Source organism: Ascaphus truei, chromosome 2 (genome assembly GCF_040206685.1).
Source record: "Ascaphus truei isolate aAscTru1 chromosome 2, aAscTru1.hap1, whole genome shotgun sequence".
NCBI lineage: Eukaryota > Metazoa > Chordata > Amphibia > Anura > Ascaphidae > Ascaphus > Ascaphus truei.
The window spans coordinates 5535048-5556526 of NC_134484.1; the positions used below are offsets into that span (position 1 = coordinate 5535048).

At 49.2% G+C, this 21479-nt stretch overlaps 1 protein-coding gene across 4 annotated transcripts in view; it reads right to left on the bottom strand.

Annotated features, from left to right (window-relative positions):
- NRBP2 (nuclear receptor binding protein 2) overlaps window positions 1–15765 on the bottom strand; it is a 137542-nt gene extending 121777 nt beyond the window's left edge. For 2 of the 4 annotated variants that reach the window (XR_012790740.1, XM_075581127.1), the window contains exons 1-2: window positions 4333–4432; window positions 3744–3839 (exon numbers count right to left, since the gene is read on the bottom strand). Coding sequence is in view for 3 of the 4 variants with exons in the window: in XM_075581127.1 (XP_075437242.1) it covers window positions 3744–3839; window positions 4333–4350 (114 nt within the window). In the remaining variant the exon portion in view is untranslated. Of the gene's footprint in view, window positions 1–3743; window positions 3840–4332; window positions 4438–15436 lie in introns of those variants that run through there. The other 2 variants (XM_075581129.1, XM_075581128.1) reach the window with 2 other exon arrangements.
- Between the last annotated feature and the right edge of the window lie 5714 nt (window positions 15766–21479).

A 21479-nucleotide genomic window follows, 5' to 3' on the forward strand; every position in this document is an offset into this window, starting at 1 on the left:
GACGCGGGACTCGGACGCTGTTTGACACGGGACAGGGACGCTGTTTGACACGGGACAGGGACGCTGTTTGACACGGGACAGGGACGTTGCGTGACACGGGACAGGGACGCTGCGTGAAACGGGACAGGGACGCTGCGTGACACGGGACAGGGACGCTGCGTGACACGGGACAGGGACGCTGCGTGACACGGGACAGGGACGCTGCGTGACACGGGACAGGGACGCTGCGTGACACGGGACAGGGACGCTGCGTGACACGGGACAGGGACGCTGCGTGACACGGGACAGGGACGCTGCGTGACACGGGACAAGGACACTGCGTGACACTGGACAGGGACACTGTGTGACATGGGACAGGGACACACACTGACACAGGACAGGGACACAAGACAGGGACGCTGCGTGACACGGGACAGGGACGCTGCGTGACACGGGACAGGGACGCTGCGTGACACGGGACAGGGACGCTGCGTGACACGGGACAGGGACACTGTGTGACATGGGACAGGGACACACACTGACACAGGACAGGGACACAAGACAGGGACGCTGCGTGACACGGGACAGGGACGCTGCGTGACACGGGACAGGGACACTGTGTGACATGGGACAGGGACACACACTGACACAGGACAGGGACGCTGTATGACACGGGAGAGGGACGCTGAACCATGTGACGATGGGGTTGGCTGAGGACACAGTGTAGCCCTCGGTGTGTTTACATTCAGATGTACTGACAGGCAGTGAGGAGGTGCCGTGTGCCAGGAGTGTGTGTGTGAGGGAGGGTGAGTGTCTACGAGAGAGAGAGGTTGGGAGAAGGTGAGAGAGGAAGAGAGGTAGTGTGTCGAAGAGGAGGGGAGAGAGGTTGGGGATAGTGAGAGAGAAAGGGAGAGAGAGTGTGTAGGAGAGGAGGAGAGAGGTTAGGAGAAGGTGAGAGAGGAAGGGGGGAAGAGAGACACACACACACACACACACACACACAGAGTTATTCCATAAAGTACATGTGAATTCCTACTGCACAATTCCTCCCATTCATATGAATAGAAGTTCCCGTGTGTCCTTGCACACGTTACTGAATAAGCCCCTATAGAAGGAGATATATGGGGCCGTGTCCCTGTCACACGTTACTGAATATGCCCCTATAGAAGGAGATATATGGGGCCGTGTCCCTGTCACACATTACTGAATAAGCCCCTATAGATGGACATATGGGGCCGTGTCCCTGTCACACGTTACTGAATAAGCCCCTATAGAAGGAGACATATGGGGCCGTGTCCCTGCACACGTTACTGAATAAGCCCCTATAGAAGGAGATATATGGGAGAAAGAAATACATTCGGTTAGTGCTAAGATAAGGGGGTGGGGGGGAGGGAGGGGTGAGAGGGTTGAATGTTATCACCTCAAACAGACTTCACTTTACCCTGCAGAGTGCTATGTACCCGCCCTGCAGAGTGCTATGTACCCGCCCTGCAGAGTGCTATGTACCCGCCCTGCAGAGCTAATACACAGAGATTAACATCCACTGACCAAGTGTCCACTGTGCTTGTGTGTGTCTGTATGTGCAGGTCAGAGGGTATCCATGTGTGTGTATATGCAGATCAATGTGTGTTGTATGTATGTATGTGTGTGTGTCTGTGTATATATATATATAGCAACTGTAAATATTACTGTATGTTCATTTGCATGTCTTAGACAGGTCTGCAACCCTGTCTTTCCCCATTGTCATATGTAGAAGCACATGCACACCGCTGGTAGGTGCTGGAGGGGGGTACTTATCTGCCGGTGCGCTGTATCCAGGGAGGTCCAGACATCCCAGAGGTACTTGAGCAAAGGAATGGAAGCAGGCACACGGTCTTTCTAAAGGTGCAGTTTATTGTGCCACCAAAGGTCCAACGTTTCGGCAAATAGATTGCCTTTATCAAGGAGAGGGCTCTCCTTGATAAAGGCAATCTATTTGTCGAAACGTTGGACCTTTGGTGGCACAATAAACTGCACCTTTAGAAAGACCGTGTGCCTGCTTCCATTCCTTTTCCCCATTGTCACCCAGCATACAGCACTTCCACTGCAGCAAGGGATTCTGGGAAATGACATGCAAATGAGCACTCAGTGCCACCTTTTGTCTCAAGCTCGTATATATATATATACACACACACGACTATACATGACTATATATGTATGTGCAGATCAGTGTATGTGTATGTGTGTGTGTGTGTGTGTGTGTGTGTGTGTGTGTGTGTGTGTGTGTGTGTGTGTGTGTGTGTGTGTGTGTGTGTGTGTGTGTGTGTGTGTGTGTGTGTGTGTGTGTGTGTTAAACCCCTGGGCCGCCTGTGATTTCTAGGGATTAGGATATCTGGTTTTGCACGTGGGGGGATTGAAATATGGCTGTCCTGACATAAGAATTAACGTAAACCTTTTAAACTGCCAATCCAAGCCGCCAATTTTATATCTCTATCTCAATATATATATATTTATTTGAAGCAGGGGTCTCCGGGGCTGTACCCTGTTAATTCCAGCCCCGGGGACCCCTAGCTTCCGGAGGTACTTACCTCAGAAGTAGGTGCCGGTATCCGCTCTCCTCGGCCGCCAGGGATCGCGTAATTGTCTAATGCTAAAAGATCGCGAGCCCCGTGGGCCAATAGGAAGCTGTGATGTCATCGGCACGGCCCCTCTGGCCCATGTGACGCGGGAGCTTTAAACTTTACAGCCCAGCTTGCTCAGCCAGAGCAGCTACCGGCACCTTCTTCGGAGGTAAGTATCTCTGGAAGCAGGGGGTCCCCGGAGCTGAAATTAATGGGGTTCAGCTCCGGAGACCCCCTGCTTCAATGCTATATCAAAATAATTTGTAGGCTTGGATTGCTCCTTTAAATGCACTTTGAAAGGAATGAAATATCTGGGGGGCCGGGGGGGGGGCAAAAGGTTTGGGTAAAGTTATTAAATATGAAATCCTGGGACTGACGGCGATTCACAAGAACAACAAATAGATATTTGTAACCGGTGCAATTACACAAATCATCTGATACCCGTGTTTTCTACCTATACCTCCTCCTATTACCCCATATAACCCCTCCCTATAACTCCTCCTATTACCCCATATAACCCCTCCCTATAACTCCTCCTATTACCCCATATAACATGCAGTAGGGACACTGTGTGACATCATAAATTCCCTGTATGACACGGGAGAAGGACGCTGTATGACACGGGACAGGGACGCTGTATGACACGGGAGAGGGACACACTATGACACGGGACGGGGACGCTGTGTGACACGGGACAGGGACGGTGCGTGACACGGGACGGGACTCTGCGTGACACGGGACAGGGACGCTGCGTGACACGGGACAGGGACGCTGCGTGACACGGGACGGGGACGCCGCGTGACACGGGACAGGGACGCTATATGACACGGGACAGGGACGCTGCATGACAGGGACGCTGTATGACACGGGACAGGGACGCTGCATGACACGGGACAGGGACGCTGCATGACACGGGACAGGGACGCTGCGTGACAGGGACGCTGCATGACACGGGACAGGGACGCTGCGTGACAGGGACGCTGCGTGACAGGGACGCTGCGTGACAGGGACGCTGCGTGACAGGGACGCTGCATGACAGGGACGCTGCATGACAGGGACGCTGCATGACAGGGACGCTGCATGACAGGGACGCGGTATGACAGGGACGCTGCATGACAGGGACGCTGCATGACAGGGGACAGGGACGCTGCGTGACGCTCTCACCTGGTCCTTTCTCTTGTGCCAGCGCCCGCAGGGACTCTCCTCCAGCACCTCGCTCTCATCCTCGCTCTCCTCGTCCTTCTCCCCGTCAGGCTTCTTCTGTAGGGACGACATGTATATCAGTACCCTCTGTAGTACAGCACCCTCTCTATAACACACAGGCTGCTGCTCCAGCAGACAGAAGACGAGCGATCCCTAGGGCGAGGGGACTGTGCACTCTGTATAAGCACACTCCCCCTCCCACAGTGTCAGGACTGTGTACTCTGTATAAGCACACACCCCCTCCCACAGTGTCAGGACTGTGTACTCTGTATAAGCACACACCCCCTCCCACAGTGTCAGGACTGTGTACTCTGTATAAGCATACACCCGCTCCCGCAGTGTCAGGACTGTGTACTCTGTATAAGAGCCCCCTCCCCCCCGAGTAAGGGCTGTGTACTCTATAAGAAAACACACTCTCCGTCCTCTCTGCAGGGAGGCCGCCAGGGAGCAATGGGTTAAAGGGCTAAGTGCTGACATATCAATACCCTGTATAACAACACCCTCTGTATATCTCAGCGTCACATCCCGCCCCCTTGTGACATCCACCTACCTGAGTAGCACCTTTCATTTTTACATAACTGCACGGGCTGAACTGAGGTGTGTGTGTGTGTGTGTGTGTGGTGACAGAGCTGTGAGTGTGTGTGTGTGTGTGTGTGTGTGTGTGTGTTGACAGAGCTGTGTGTGTGGTGACAGAACTGTGTGTGTGTGGTGACAGAACTGTGTGTGTGTGTGGTGACAGAGCTGTGTGTGTGTGCGCGCGTGCGGTGACAGAGCTGTGTGTGTGGTGACAGAACTGTGTGTGTGTGGTGACAGAGCTGTGTGTGTGTGGTGACAGAGCTGTGTGTGTGCACATGCGGTGACAGAGCTGTGTGTGTGTGTGTGGTGACTGAGCTATGTGTGTGTGTGGCGACAGAGCTGTGTGTGTGGTGACAGAGCTGTGTGTGTGTGGTGACAGAGCTGTGTGTGTGTGTGGTGACAGAGCTGTGTGTGTGTGGTGACAGAGCTGTGTGTGTGTGGTGACAGAGCTGTGTGTGGTGACAGAGCTGTGTGTGTGTGTGTGTGGTGACAGAGCTGTGTGTGTGTGTGTGTGTGTGTGTGTGTGTGCGTGTGCGTGTGTGTGCGGTGACAGAGCTGTGTGTGTGTGTGGTGACAGAGCTGTGTGTGTGATGACAGAGCTGTGTGTGTGTGTGTGTGTGTGTGGTGACAGAGCTGTGTGTGTGTGTGTGTGGTGACAGAGCTGTGTGTGTGTGTGTGTGGTGACAGAGCTGTGTGTGTGTGTGTGGTGACAGAGCTGTGTGTGTGAGTGGCGACAGAGCTGTTTTTTTGTGTGTGTGTGTGCGTGCGTGCGGTGACAGAACTGTGTGTGTGTGTATGTGCGCGCATGTGCAGTGACAGAACTGTGTGTGTGTGTGGTGACAGAGCTGTGTGTGTGTGTATGTGTTTGTGCGCGCATGTGCAGTGACAGAGGTGTGTGTGTGCTCGCAGTGACAGAGCTGTGTGTGTGTGTGGTGACAGAGCTGTGTGTGTGTGGTGACAGAGCTGTGTGTGTGTGTGTGTGTGGTGACAGAGCTGTGTGTGTGTGGTGACAGAGCTGTGTGTGTGTGTGTGGTGACAGAGCTGTGTGTGTGTGTATGTGTTTGTGCGCGCATGTGCAGTGACAGAGGTGTGTGTGTGCGCGCAGTGACAGAGCTGTGTGTCTGTGTATGCATGTGCAGTGTCCAGTGAAAAAAAGTGTGTGTGTGCCGAGCACGTGCATTTTAAGTGAAACTTCTTTGTCTTTTGTGACTGTTTTGTCACAGAAAATGTATTTGTGATGGTGATGTTTTCAATGAAAAATCAAAACGCAATTTCAGTGACAAAAAACGCAAAGAGGTTTGACTTAGAACGCGCGCGCTCAGCACACAGCACGTTTTAGCTATTTGCACTTCTATATTTATACTAACTGTAAATTCCTTGTGTGTCTCTCTGTGTGTGCGTGTCACTGTATGCTGCTGCTTTGGACTCCTCTGCACATGCTTCCGAACGCCAGAGGCTCCTATGCATGCGTGCGAAGCGCCGGAATCCTCTGCACATGCGTGCCAAGCGCCGGAATCCTCTGCACATGCGTGCCAAGCGCCGGAATCCTCTGCGCATGCTTGCCAAGCACCGGAATCCTCTGCGCATGCGTGCCAAGCGCCGGAATCCTCTGCGCATGCGTGCCAAGCGCCGGAATCCTCTGCACATGCTTGCCAAGCGCCGGAATCCTCTGCGCATGCTTGCCAAGCACCGGAATCCTCTGCGCATGCGTGCCAAGCGCCGGAATCCTCTGCACATGCGTGCCAAGCACCGGAATCTTCTGCGCATGCGTGCCATGCACGCCGAGCGGGGGAGGTCTCTGTGCGTGCGCGGGAGGCGCACTGAGGTCCGGAGGGTTCTGTTCATGTGCGCGAGGCCTCTGTGGATGCGCACCGAGCGGGGGAGGCCTCCGTGACGTCACGTCACGTCCTGGACTTGTGTCACCAAAAGTCGATTTACTCCCAGGAAAAAATGTCATTTGGTAAGTGCCAGCACAGAAGTTTCACTTCAAAAATTAGAGGTAATTCTGGACATGTATGTGTATACCGGTATTAACTCTCTCGGCGTGTCTGTGTATACCGGTATTACCTCTCTGGGCGTGTCTGTGTATACCGGTATTACCTCTCTGGGCGTGTCTGTGTATACCGGTATTACCTCTCTGTGCATGTATGTGTAAACCGGTATTACATCTCTGGACATGTGTGTATACCGGTATTACCTCTCTGGACGTGTATGTGTATACCGGTATTACCTCTCTGTGCGTGTTTGTGTATACCGGTATTACCTCTCTGCGCGTGTATGTGTATACCGGTATTATCTCTCTGTGCGTGTATGTGTATACCGGTATTACCTCTCTGGGCGTGTATGTGTATACCGGTATTACCTCTCTGGGCGTGCATGTGTATACCGGTATTACCTCTCTGGGCGTGTATGTGTATATCGGTATTACCTCTCTCGGCGTGTATGTGTATACCGGTATTACCTCTCAGGACGTGTATGTGTATACCGGTATTACCTCTCTCGGCGTGTATGTGTATGCCGGTATTACCTCTCTGGACGTGTATGTGTATACCGGTATTACCTCTCTGTGCGTGTATGTGTATACCGGTATTACCTCTTTGGGCGTGTATGTGTATACCGGTATTACCTCTCTGGACATGTATGTGTATGCCGGTAATACATCTCTGGGCCTGTATGTGTATGCTGGTATTACCACTCTGGGCATGTATGTGTATGCCGGTATTACCTCTCTGGACGTGTATGTGTATACCGGTATTACCTCTCTGGGCGTGTATGTGTATACCGGTATTACCTCTCTGGGCGTGTATGTGTATACCGGTATTACCTCTCTGGACGTGTATGTGTATACCGGTATTACCTCTCTGGGCGTGTATGTGTATACCGGTATTACCTCTCTGGACATGTATGTGTATGCCGGTAATACATCTCTGGGCCTGTATGTGTATGCCGGTATTACCACTCTGGGCATGTATGTGTATGCCGGTATTACCTCTCTGGGCGTGTATGTGTATACCGGTATTACCTCTCTGGGCGTGTATGTGTATACCGGTATTACCTCTCTGGGCGTGTATGTGTATACCGGTATTACCTCTCTCGGCGTGTATGTGTATGCCGGTATTACCTCTCTCGGCGTGTATGTGTATGCCGGTATTACCTCTCTGGACGTGTATGTGTATAACGGTATTACCTCTCTGTGCGTGTATGTGTATACCGGTATTACCTCTTTGGGCGTGTATGTGTATACCGGTATTACCTCTCTGGACATGTATGTGTATGCCGGTAATACATCTCTGGGCCTGTATGTGTATGCTGGTATTACCACTCTGGGCATGTATGTGTATGCCGGTATTACCTCTCTGGACGTGTATGTGTATACCGGTATTACCTCTCTGGGCGTGTATGTGTATACCGGTATTACCTCTCTGTGCGTGTATGTGTATACCGGTATTACCTCTCTGGACGTGTATGTGTATACCGGTATTACCTCTCTGGGCGTGTATGTGTATACCGGTATTACCTCTCTGGACATGTATGTGTATGCCGGTAATACATCTCTGGGCCTGTATGTGTATGCCGGTATTACCACTCTGGGCATGTATGTGCATGCCGGTATTACCTCTCTGGGCGTGTATGTGTATACCGGTATTAGCTCTCTGGACATGTACAGTTGTGTGAAAAAAAAGTACACCCTCTCTGAATTCCATGGTTTTACATATCAGGACATAATAACAATCATCTGTTCCTTAGCAGGTCTTAAAATTAGGTAAATACAACCTCAGATGAACAACAACACATGACATATTACACCGTGTCATGATTTATTTAACAAAAATAAAGCCAAAATGGAGAAGCCATGTGTGAAAAACTAAGTACACCTTATGATTCAATAGCTTGTAGAGCCACCTTTAGCAGCAATAACTGAAGTAATCGTTTTCTGTATGACTTTATCAGTCTCTCACATCGTTGTGGAGGAATTTTGGCCCACTCTTCTTTACAACGTTGCTTCAGTTCATTGAGGTTTGTGGGCACACATGGCTTCTCCATGTCGGCTTAATTTCTGTTAAATAAATCATGACACGGTGTAATATGTCATGTGTTGTTTTTCACCTGAGGCTGTATTTACCTCATTTTAAGACCTGCTAAGGAACAGATGATTGTTATTATGTCCTGATATGCAAAGCCATAGAATTCAAAGAGGGTAAACTTTTTCAAACAACTGTGTATATACATCCTTGAGAAAGTCACAACGGTGACGAAACGCGTTGGACGTGGTGACGCGTTGTTTGGAGGCAGAGCTGCAGACGCAGAACCAGGAAGCATTTATACATTTTAGAAATAAATAAGGAAGCTGTGTGTCCGTGCAGGTGAGCGCGGTTCACTGAAGTGACTGGCAGCACTGAAGCAGGCAATATTGAAGCAGCTTGCAGGCATTTTGGCAGAGACGCCGCCTGGAGTATGCTGTGGAGCCATAGAGGAGCTCACTGTACCAAATGATCTGAGCACCCGTTACCAGCTATATCCACTAGCAGATGAGTACTCTTCAGAGCCCCTGATATCCAGTTCTGGGGTCTAAGTGTTATTAACACAGATTCCGCCTATCCATACGCAGCGTCCCACAGATCGTCTCAATGGAATGTGTTTTTACCCCTGTGTGAGTACCTGTCTTACAGACTACTCCCTGTTATAATACATTTCCCATTTTACAGTATTATGCTAGGGATCTGGTGCTTCTTGACTTCTGTTTTTTTTGTAGGTTACCAGTGATCAGGCTAGATCACTTCAGAAGCTTGCCCCCCCATAAAGACTGCGTCCTGATACCGGACCCTTCAACACATCACTGTGATTGGTTTGACACCTTTTTCACTATTTTTTCACTTTTTTATACCCATTTATTATTATTTTTTTTTACATTTATACATGTTTTCACATATTAATTGGTTGTCTCTCACATCACATCATTATACACTATTAGCGCTACTCTTTGTTTGGGTTGTATGTATATATATATATATATATATATATATATATATATATATATATATATATATATACACACACACACACACACACACACACACACACACACACACACACACACACACACACACACACACACACACACACACACACACACACACACACACACAGCGAAAAAGTTTGTGAACCACTTAGGATTTAAACATATTTCAAACCTTTTAAATGTTATTAGATCTTAATCTAAGTCCTAATAATATTTAAAGAAAACCTGAACAAATTACACACAAACATGATACTTTTTCAACATTTATCCACAAATCATTCAACATTCAGTATCCGCGTGTGAGAGTCTGTGACCCTTTAGATTCAGTACCTGCTGGCGCCCCCTTGGGCAGCAATGACTTCAACTGTGCGTTTCCTGTAACCGCCGGTCAGTCTCTCGTGATGTCCCTGACTACTGGCTATAGGTTATAGAGGGGTCTCGTTGCCTGTGGGCTTGACCGTGGAGGAGAATCGCAGGAGCGAGGGGAGTGGAAGCCGATCCATCAGAGGTTCAAAGGACATTGAAGGGTCCGTGATACGAGACATCCTTACTTACCTGATCAGAGACACAGGACGGCGGCGATCACGTTCGGAGTGGTGAAGTAGCAGTTTTCGAGTGGTAACATGTACCCTGACCATGCCCTTCTTTTTTGATTGATCTTTCTGTACGTGCATTTAATCACCATGTAACATAGTTTTCATGTAATTACATTTTACACTGAGTTGTGCGCTGTTTTCTTTTCAAGTTGAGTCATGAACACTCACATTAGCCAAGGCGAGAGCGGCCTGCAGATCCTTGGATGTTACTCGGGGGTTCTTTGCGACTTCCTGAATGATTTGCCGGTTTGTTCTTGGAGAGATTTTGGTAGGACGACCGCTCCTGGGTTGAGTGACTGCGGCCTTGAACTTTCTTCATTTGTCTGACAGTGGATTGGTGGAACCCCAAATCCTTAGAAATGGTTTTGTAACCCCCTTTCAAGACTGAGGAGCATCAATAACTGCTTTTCTGAGGTCCTCAGAGATTTAATTTGATGGTGGCATGACGTGTTTCCACACACCTGTGTAGTGAAGACCAAACTCACAATGTTTCTGATCTTTATATAAGGTGGGGCCTCCCAAATACACCCCCGAAGATCTACCTAATTATTTAAATACCTTGTTCTAATGATCCCCTATCATTTAGCTGATAAAATCAGGGTTTCACTTACTTTTGCTCATACCCCAACTCTTAATTACTCATTATTTGTCAAATTCATATATCATATTTTGTTTCAAAATTGAATTGGTTAATATAAAACCTGTTGGATATTCAAGAAAAATCTAGTTTTGATTCAAGAAGGTTATCGTTAAAAAAAGCTATGGCATTTCTGTAATTATTGTCACTGGAGACCAGGACTATCACACCAGGGATCAATTCGCCAGACAGAAACACAGAGTTTATAAAATTAATTTATTGGAAAAAGAAATATCCACAACTATTTACAGTAAAACACACACTTACAATGGGAAACTGGGGTTACCCTATACACTTGGATGCAGGGACCTCCCTAAAGAGAGTTTCCATGTTCTTTCTTCCTGCAATGTCTACTGCAGCTTCTCCCAGTTACTTCCAGCTTCTCCCAGTTACTTCCAGCTACCTCAGCTAAAAAAACTCTGAACTCACAGCTGAAGCTGAGCTGATCTTATCTGATCTAGCTAGGGGTTTCCCTTCCCCCAGGGGTTTGCAATATGACCCAGCTCCTGATTGGTGGGTTGAAATGCAACAAACAGTCAGGCTGCGTCCATACTGGTTCCGACGGCGCAGACGGCATGCCTCGCGCCAAATCAAAATCAATGAAGCACAATGCGCATGTGCATAGTGCGCGCTTGCACGTGAGCGCTGATGCGACCGATGCGTGGCGAGACAAACTTGTTTGTTTTTGCCGCAGGACGGCCGGGTCACGCGAGCGGTTTGCCCACTGAGGGTGAACCAGCTCTGTGATGTCACAGCCACGCCCCCCCCCCCCAACATGCCCCCAACACGCCTCCCCCAGAGATCTCTTCTGCTGCAGGTGAGCGTGGCGCCGCACGCAGTATGTACGAGGCCTTGCATGCAAAGAGTTACTTGGAAAGATCACAGACCACTTTGCAACATTCCAGCTGAACATAGCATCCACCCCTGGTTATATACATACATAATACAGATGTATTACTGACAGGTAAGGGTAATGGCAGGCTTGATCTTTATTAAAAAGCAGTCACATTTACCCCCTAGCGTCACACTTACCCCTGCCGTCACACTTATCATTGGCGTTCACCACTTTTTCTCGCCACGGTATCTGGCCTGCCTGTTTCTCTTATTTTGCCCCGTTGCTGAGACGCTGTAAATTGCCGTCTTTGCTTTAGGATCTTGTGTGTTCCCGCTTCGCACAACGTCAGAAATAACGCCGCGAGAAGCAGTCCTGCGCGCAGAGAAAAAATCGGGACGTTCTGCGCCCGGCGACGAGATGCACCAAGAAATAAAACGTTCACAAAGCACCAATCACTATCCCCTTTCTTAGGACCAGATCCACAGAGCCCTGCTGAGGGACGGAACCAAAATCATTAACAGCTGTTATTTCTCTGATGTTAACACATATCCATAAACCGAATTATATACAAAAACAACAGCCGTGTTACATCTCATTAGCATTGGCTTCACGGCACAGCCCTGGCGTTAGTCACAGAACATGCTGCTAAATCCCCTATGCCTTTGAAGAAAATCCCTCTCTGCCCCCCCCCCCAGGTGGGAAGCAGGGGGCTTTGGAGCTGAACCCCATTAATGTCAGCTCTGGGAACCCCCTTCTCCCCGCATGTAAGGGGGGGATGCTGTCACGGCTTCGTATTGGCCCGTGCACCTTTGAAGCTCTGTATTGTGCGCCCAGCTGGGGACCCCGGCAGAGGTATCTCCGGAAGCAGGGGGTCTCCGGAGCTGAAACCCACGCTCAGGAGACCCCCTGCTTCAAACATATGGGGGGGGGGGGGAGGACAGGAGGTAACGGCGCTTTAAGCATGTTTTATTTAAAGAGATGAGAGAGAGAGAGAGAGAGAGAGGACATATGCTAATTGTAACCATTTAAATATACTCTCAGGTGTGTTCAGTTTTATTCACATACATCTCTCCCCGCGCTGTATAAAGCGGACTGTTTGGGGGAGGTGTATAACTCACTGGGTTCTCCCTCTCGGTGTGGAGCGGCGCTGTTAGGGGGAACGCTTCTTTTGCATAGAATGATCAATGACGCCTGTTACCCTTAAGGCAATGCCCTTTCCCAAACCGGGGCTTAATGTTACATTGTGGAACCCGGAAGATAAATGGCAGAAAAGCGCACGCAGCTCATAGTGCGGGATTACAGGCGTTACTTGTCACAGGCGTTAAAAACGCACGTTCAGGATCGCTGTGCATAAAGAGCAGAAGGTGCAGTGGTTGCTGCAGTCTGTGTGTGGAGTCCCACGTTCCTGCTGGCGCGTCCGCCCGACTGACCCGTCCGGTGGCACCTCAGATCTCCCCGTGCCTCTGCATCAGATGGACGATGCGTCGCCGCGTCACCACGCCGTGACATCACTGCTGTAGTCGCAGGATTGGGTACGGAGAGTAGTTTGAGCTGGAGCTACCCGCTCCACCAGTTCTCCTTTTCCTTCAAACTAGTCCCTGCCACGCCCACAGTATTGCAATAGCCAATCAGAAACCACCCTACTCGTTTCGAGGCGATTCCTCTTCATCAGGGGTCCCTTTTATATGTCTACATTATAACATTAATTAGATCAATTATGCATACAAGCTGGAAGTTTATCTAAGCAACTAGATGTATTTATCTGGAAAGTAATTTGATATATTTATGAGTTATAGTAAATCACAGAAGACATAAGAAGAGAGAAGCAAAATTAAAACAATTAGTCTAATAAATCCCATACTTGTAATTGCAGTCAGTGGCCTGAAACTAAATGCAGTTTGCGAATCAACTCCTTCTAAGATCATAAATATTATTACAAATCTTAGATAAAAATGCAATTATGACCTGAAAATACTTTTAGAAACGGATTTATAAATACTTTGTAATTCCCGGAAGATGCCAACTAAGGCGTAACGGACTTTAAGTCACGGAACGGCGCCCTGGGGAACTGGGCCACCAACAGACCAGGTTTTCAGGATATCCCTGCTTCAGCACAGGTGGCTCAATCAGTGGCTCAGTCGAAGACTGATTCAGCCACCTGTGCAGGGATGTCTTTAAAACCTGGCCTGTTGGTGGCCCTTGAGGACTGGAGATTTGGGCATTCTGATAAAGGGGATTACACATTCCCTGACAGGGACACGGATTCCCGGACTGCGGACTACTGTACGCATCACGGAGCGCGCCTCCAGCCCAGAGCGTTAGAAGAACGTTCGGATATTTTGCTGAATGTGGGCAAAAATTGTCAGGCTTTCCAAAATAATAAAAATGCTTTTTTTTTGTGTGCGCCCCGTCGCTATAATTATTTAATACATTTCCTTAACCCCTGTGCTGCCAGACTAGCAATGCGCTGCTCTGTCCTCTGGCAGCAAATGGGTTAAAAATAATTGAAGGGAACCTCCGTAGAATACCAGACTCCTTTGCCGGGCTCTGCCCTCACGGGGTTATAAATCATTAATGGTTCTGTGTGCCAAGGCAAAGGCAACGCTTCAGTGTTTTAAAGCAGGGAAGACGTGGCGGCTAACTCCAGTTCTCAGGGGCCACCAACAGCGCAGGTTTTCAGGATATCCCTGCTTCAGCACAGGATGCTCGATCAAAGACTGCACCACCTGTGCTGAAGCTGGGATATTCCTAATACCTTGGGTAACTGTCTTATTTGCTCCACTCCAGTGCTAAGGGAATCAGATTGATGCACACCCACTCCTCTGAGAGACCCAGAGTGTAAAAGGGACAGGATAAGGGAGAGATAAGGGCATTTAACCCACCTTAGGTTAAGTTGTTCAATAGTGTTTTTTTTTTTTGACCCCATTTTCAAAGAAAAGACTTTGCTGCGTTGCAATGCATGGCTGGCCCCGAAAGAGTTAAATTGAACAAAGGTAGTATGTATGTGTTTATTTATATAGCACCGTCCCTGTACTCAGCGCTGCACAGCAGTAATACGTGTGACATCATAATATAACACAGAGTGGGAATAAGCGCTTCAGACATTAAAGTAACATTAGGAAAAGGAGTCCCTGCCCCGAAGAGCTCACAATCTAATTGGGAAGTAGGACGAACGTACAGAGACAGTAGGAGGGTGTTCTGGTAAGTGCGACTGCAGGGGGCCACGGTAAATGCATACGAGATGTATAGTATCAGCCATAATATGCTTAATTAAAGGGTGGGGATTCACACTTCCTATACTGCCTCATCTCATTCAGTCCACGCCTGACCCTTGCCTTTAGCGACGCACAAAGTTGAGATTGCTAGCTCTTCTGGCGAGAGGTTCACAGCTGCTTCATTACTGTCAGATTTAGATTGTAAGCTCACTGGGGCAGTGCCATGGCACTTTCCCATAGACGCTATGATCCCAAATTGCCAGTTAGGGCCCCCTGGCGAATCACACCTCATCCCATCATATTCACAGAGCGTAACCCCTTCCCACACATTCATATCAACGTTTATCCCTGCGGTTCCTGAGCACCAAACAGATTGCTAGCTCTTCAGGCCAGGGAATATGGACACCTCCATGATCTCAGTCCGTATATTCACAGCGATGACTACCACAGAGTTAAAGGTACAGTCAGTCTTATCTGCTCCACCCCCCCCCCCCCCCTGTTGTGTTAAAGAGACCGAGCATTATTAAATGACCGATTCCGAAAGGAAGCCGGATAAGGGAGAGATAGGTCCGAGATGGGGACACTAAAATCCAGCCTGGGCTTCTAACAGGATACTCTTTCCAAAACACCTACTTAACCCTTACACCGGCAGCGGTGCTTTTACAGTAATGCGGGTTCCAAACAGATCCCCTAAGAATCGTGTACGTGTACCCTGGTATGCATATCCAGTGTGGTCACATGTGGCGCTGTATCTTTAAATAAGAAATCCTCTCACCTCGGGTGGTGTCGATCCTGCATGCAGTGCCATGGTGATTCCGACCGTGTAGAGCTGGGCAGCGTGGAACCACCACGTCCAATCTTCCAGGGACAAGAGGGGATGTGGAGCCCTTGCCCACAGCCGCACGTACAATGCAGGGTCAGACCCAGTAACGGAGACAGCGGCCACTAATGCCTAGTGCCTGCACTCGCATGCTCCCTGGTGTCATCTCTCGCCCATCTCAACCCTCCGTGACAAATGCGCCTCTCAGGGCTCCCCGAACCCCTCCCGGGTGTCAGGCAGCCATCCTATTCCTGCAGAGAGATCTCGGGATGGTCAGGTTGGGGGTTTTATTTTTGCTTTATGTTGCACTGTCCCCTGGTGGAGAACTGAAGTAATGACAACTCTCAACGCCTCCCACGTCCACGGAGACAGGAGCCTCTTCTGTTACATAAGGAAAGTGGCAAAGGGACAGAAGAAGCGGAAGAACATTCTTTGGCAGTGAACAGAAGCTTCTGGATTGTAGGATTGTTGCACATTGCAAAACCTTACATTAGAGCTATTCATAGATGTAACCGTGTGTACACGTGAAGAAGAGACCTGTGAGGTTAGGAAATCTCTGTACACATGAAGAAGAGACCTGTGAGGTTAGGAAAGCTCTGTACACATGAAGAAGAGACCTGTGAGGTTTGGACAGCTCTGTAAACAAAGAGGAGACCTGTGATCGTTCGAAAGCTTTGTACACATGAAATAGAGACCTGTGAGGTTTGGAAAGCTCTGTACACATGAAAAAGAGACCTGTGAGGTTTGGAAAGCTCTGTACATGTGAAGAGACCTGTGAGGTTTGGGAAGATCTGTACATGTGAAGAAGAGACCTGTGAAGTTTGAGAAGATCTGTACATGTGAAGAAGAGACCTGTGAGGTTAGGAAATCTCTGTACACATGAAGAAGAGACCTGTGAGGTTAGGAAATCTCTGTACACATGAAGAAGAGAAAACAAAACACAAAACAGCGCACAACGCTCGTGGTGAAGTAAGGATGAACAATTTATATTAAAAAGTAATTCAAGGTTCTGCGTACATCAGATAAAGGTAAAACAGGCATGTAACTGTAACTATGACAGTTGTTACCACTCAGGTATCAGGACACAGGAGAAGGCTGCAGCGGAACACCCAATGTCAGGAATCTGCAGTCATATCAGGCTGTGCTTTCATCTGCTGGGCTCTTTTAGGAGCGGAGGGTTCCCTTTAGGCTTCCACGTAATCCAGGTAGATAAATCCCAAGCTCCGTTTAGGAGTAGCTGGTAGAGGGACAGTCTCACCGATCAGGGTCAGCTCTGCCTCCCACACAGCAAAGTGATAGAATACTAAGGGTACTAGTAGATCAATAAAAGTATATTTTGTGTTTGCGCTGTTTTGTGTTTTGTTTTGTCTAGATTCAGGGCCTTGGACCACCCTATCACAGCAGCAGACGCTCCTTATTGGTAACCTAGTTACTTATACTCACTTGGGTATTAAGTGGTTAATGCACTTTATTTCAATTCACTCTGTTTATTCATTATAGTTGCGCACTTGTACTGTATTTTTCTTTTGTTTCACATGAAGAAGAGACCTGTGAGGTTTGGAAAGCTCTGTACACGTGAAGAGACCTGTGAGGTTTGGAAAGCTCTGTACATGTGAAGAAGAGACCTGTGAGGTTTGGAAAGCTCTGTACATGTGAAGAAGAGACCTGGGAGGTTGGGAAAGGCCTGTACATGTGAAGAAGAGACCTGTGAGGTTTGGTCAGCTCTGTACATGTGAAGAAGAGACCTGTGAGGTTTGGAAAGCTCTGTACATGTGAAGAAGAGACCTGTAAAGTTTGGAAGAGACCTGTGACCATTCAAAAGCTTTGTACACATGAAATAGAGACCTGTGTATTTAGGAAAAGTCTGTACATGTGAAGAGGAGACCTGGGAGGTTGGGAAAGGTCTGCACACATGAAATAGAGACCTGTGAGGTTAGGAACCGTCTGTACATGTGAAGAAGAGACCTGGGAGGTTGGGAAAGGTCTGTACATGTGAAGAAGAGACCTGGGAGGTTTGGAAAGGCCTGTACATGTGAAGAAGAGACCTGGGAGGTTTGAGAAGATCTGTACGCAATGTCACATCTATGAAGAATTCTCATCTTTTCCCCTGCTATCTCAACTCTGAACCCCCTTTCGGCTCCCGCTCTTCTCCTGCACTCTGTCTCTTTCTGCGTCTCCATATATCTAAAGCTCCCAAATATCCCAGTTCTCCTTGACAGCCACAGTTTGCAGAAACGTGTACCACGGGTAGCTCAGGAATAACGGTAGACAGCATAGAAGGCTTATTAAAAGTACCAAAACAATGCTTTCTTTTAAATAAGGTACCACAGTGTCTATCTGTGCAGCAGCCCCCAGCACTATCTCCAATAAACACAAGTGAAAGAATAGAACACGGGGAGGTGTGGGGCTGGGGTCATCCTGTGAGTCCTAAAATCCGGATCTGACCAAAGTGCAGACAGAACAAATATAACCGAAAATAACATTAAAAAAAAGTTAATATAAATCCAGTCCAATGGTGTAAATTCCACATGCTGCGGAATCACGACGGGCTCAGTCAAACCTTCCAAATCTGCAAAAAATCTACAAAATAAACCAAAATAACCAGTGCAGCCTTCATCATGTAACATTTCTATTTATTTGTTAAACAGATTAAAAGGTGGAATAAAAATATATTAACTCACAAACACAAATGGCTCATAAAAGTGTACTGTATACGGAAGTATCTCCAATCTTCTGACACTTGGAACACATGTATCCCACGGATGGTGTTCCCAACACTTCCACATGTTGCAGACCTGGAGGATTGTGCTTCTATCTCTCTGCAATGACCAACTACCACTTCCACCTTCCACCACCGTGCTCTCCAAGGTTCTGCGTTCCGCCACCATGCTCACCAAGACACTTCATTCCGCGACCGTGCTATCCAAGGTCTGCGTTCCGGAACTGTGCTCTCCAAGGTTCTGCGTTCCCCCACCGTGCTCTCCAAGGTCTGCATTCCGCAACTGTGTTGTACAAGGTTCTGCATTCCACCACCGTGCTCTCCAAGCTTCTGCGTACCACCATTGTGCTTTCCAAGGTTCTGCGTGCCACCACCGTGCTCTCCAAGGTTCTGCGTGCCACCACTGTGCTCTTCAAGGTTAAGCATTCCGCGACTGTGCTCTCCAAACTTCTGCGTTCCACCACTGTGCTTTCCAAGGTTCTTTGTTACACCACCGTAGCAAAGTAACAGGCCTCCCTCCCTACTCTCACTCTCCTCCCACTCCCCCCTCCCTACTCTCACTCTCCTCCCACTCCCTTCACTCTCCTCCCATTCCCTCATGCCTACTCTCACTCTCCTCCCTCCTTTCTCTTTCCCCCTTCTTATCACTCACTCAATCCACTCCACACACTCTATTTCCCTCCCCCCCCCCCCCCCCGCCGCCCCACTCAATGCAAAATTTGACCTTGGGGCGCGGTGAGAGGCATGCTCTGGTCCAGCGTCGGTGTAGTAACCACAGGGGCAGATGCGGAAGTTGGGCCCAACTTCTAGGCGGGCCCAGCTTCCGGCACCCCGCATTGACAAGGTAGACAAGCAGGGGAGGGGGAGATTGGCAACAGAATGAGGGCTGGCCGGGCCCCTTGAAGGAGCCACATGTATTTAATGTAACGTTGTTTCCCCCACCCTATGGGAGATTCTGCCATTACAGCATGTGTGGTGCTTGCTACCTGTTGGTAGCAGGAGGGCTGAGTCATCCGCCGTGTTTGTGGGGACACAGGACAAGCTTCTGGGGTACATACCCGACATAGATCTCTAGTGGTACAGCGCCTCCATCTGCCGCAGGCTCCAGATGTATGGAGGCGATCTCCTACGATAGAACTCAATCCCCTCTCCTTCCCCAGAAAGATCACACGCCAGGCAGGAGGTATAATAACGGGAACGGTTTATTCTGTCCAGCACAATGCAGTCACAGCAGGCCTCTGCCCTATGCAGTCTCTGGTGTTGTATCCAGCTGTAGGATGGTCCCTGGACCTGCACTACGGGTCAAGGGCCCCCCACAGCAGTCCTTGCCCTTCCCTGATCCTCTATCAGGATCAGGGGAAAGGTGCACACTCACTCTTCCCCAAGGGGAAGAGGAACGGAAGGCCAGTATTCAGGCAACCTGTGTGTGACCTGCCTCTCTCAAGTGGGGAGAAGCAATGACTAAATTTGGGTGGCACTCCCCTTAAGTACAGACAGAAGGAGGGCACCAGGTCTGACCCTTGATTGGGTGTACCCAGGCCTGGTTTCACCTCCTCCCCTGTCACTCAAGGGCACTGCTGGGGGTGGGGAAAACCCATGATAGGTACTGGCAGGCCTGCTCTTACCAGGACTTACTACAAGTGAGGGCAGACTAATAGCCAATAACCAGTCCTGGCTACTCTCTCCCTCTGGTGGAAACTCCCATGCCCTCACTGGGACCGAAATTTGCGGGTACCATCCTTCAGATGCATATCCCAAACCGAACAGGAGAATCAACAACTGTATGAGAATCACAATGCAACAGATACATACTTTGCTGTATTACAGTGCATATAACCTTCATTATATTACAGCATTCCATGAAAAACCCCAGGTCCCTCCCAACATGGAGAACCTAATTACTCAGTAGTAATGCTCCGGGTCTGGTTTGCTGACAAGTGTCCCAGTACTATCAGGCACAGTTACAGAAAATACCCTCTTATGGTGCCGTTCGGATACATATTCTACCTGGTCCATGTATATGGATCTTCCTACTTTCCACACCCCTACCAAGTAAGCGACCCTTTCCTCTACATTGTAAAAGTACTCCTACTATGAGCAGCAATGTAGACCCGGATTACATCGATCAACCACTGTTCCCTGTTCTCATCAATTTCCCGCATTATAAGTTCTGGCACATGCGGGTATTCGAATCCGTGGGACTGCCTATAACGCTGCACCACATTTCTTTCTGCTCTACTGATTTTAGTGAGTCTACGGCTTCAGCTTGGCCTGGCAGAACCCAGAGTAAGCGCTCATGTACGGGTGGTTCACAGTACCGTAAGACTACCCCCTTAGGCTGCACTATCCCAAGTCTGATCTCATGCTCCCTGGGCCTAATTGCTTCTGCTGTCTCCTTTGCGCCGAACTCTCCTTCTGCCCAACAGTAATCCACTAGGTCACCCTCTTCCAAGATGAATCTGATGTGGTGCATATAAGGGACGTACACCTGGAACCTGGGATCCCACCATGGTAGGGACTTAACGGGGGCAGTTTTGGTAGATCCCGACCCGGAGGTAATATGAGAAGAAACACCTGAGGGGTCAGAATTCACCGACATCGCAAACTGACTTCCCCCAGAAGTGACACTACGTGCCATCTCCTCCTCACCCGGAAACCCATCCCCAAAGTCCCAATCCTTCCAGTTCTGAGAAGGAACGGCTGGTTTCAACAGGCTCCGAGCCCGCAGCTTGGGGTTCTTTGAAAAGGATGGTCTGCACAGTAGGGTAGCAGCAGTGGTATTAGTCGAGGGGCAAGGGGCTTTACAGTGCTTAGAGTCTCGATCAGAGTCCTGAGTTGGGAGCCCACCCTGACTGGATACCAGCACTATGCTGACTATATGAGGTTCCTTGTCTGTCTTTGGCTTAGGATTATGGGCCATTAAATGTTCCTGGTACTTGGCCAAATATTCACGAGTAAGGGCCTCAACACTGTGAGGCTCATCGGCGCGCTCCCCACTCACCCTCACTGCAGCAGGCTCCGCTGCTAGCTTCCGTCTCCTCCCACGCCGCTCGACCGCCGCACTTACACGCATGCACGCCACCGCCACCTAAGTAGTGCCGCTCTCGGTGCGCACACGGTCGCGCGCATGTTGTCACGCGCACGGAGGCGCGGTCACACGCACGGAGGTGCACTACAGCTCCTAGCCCTGCCTTCCTACTCAGGTACTCCCTGCACCTGCTCTCTGCCCTATGGCAGTCCTCACTGGACCCACACCCCCTGCTGCTGCCTTCCCATTGG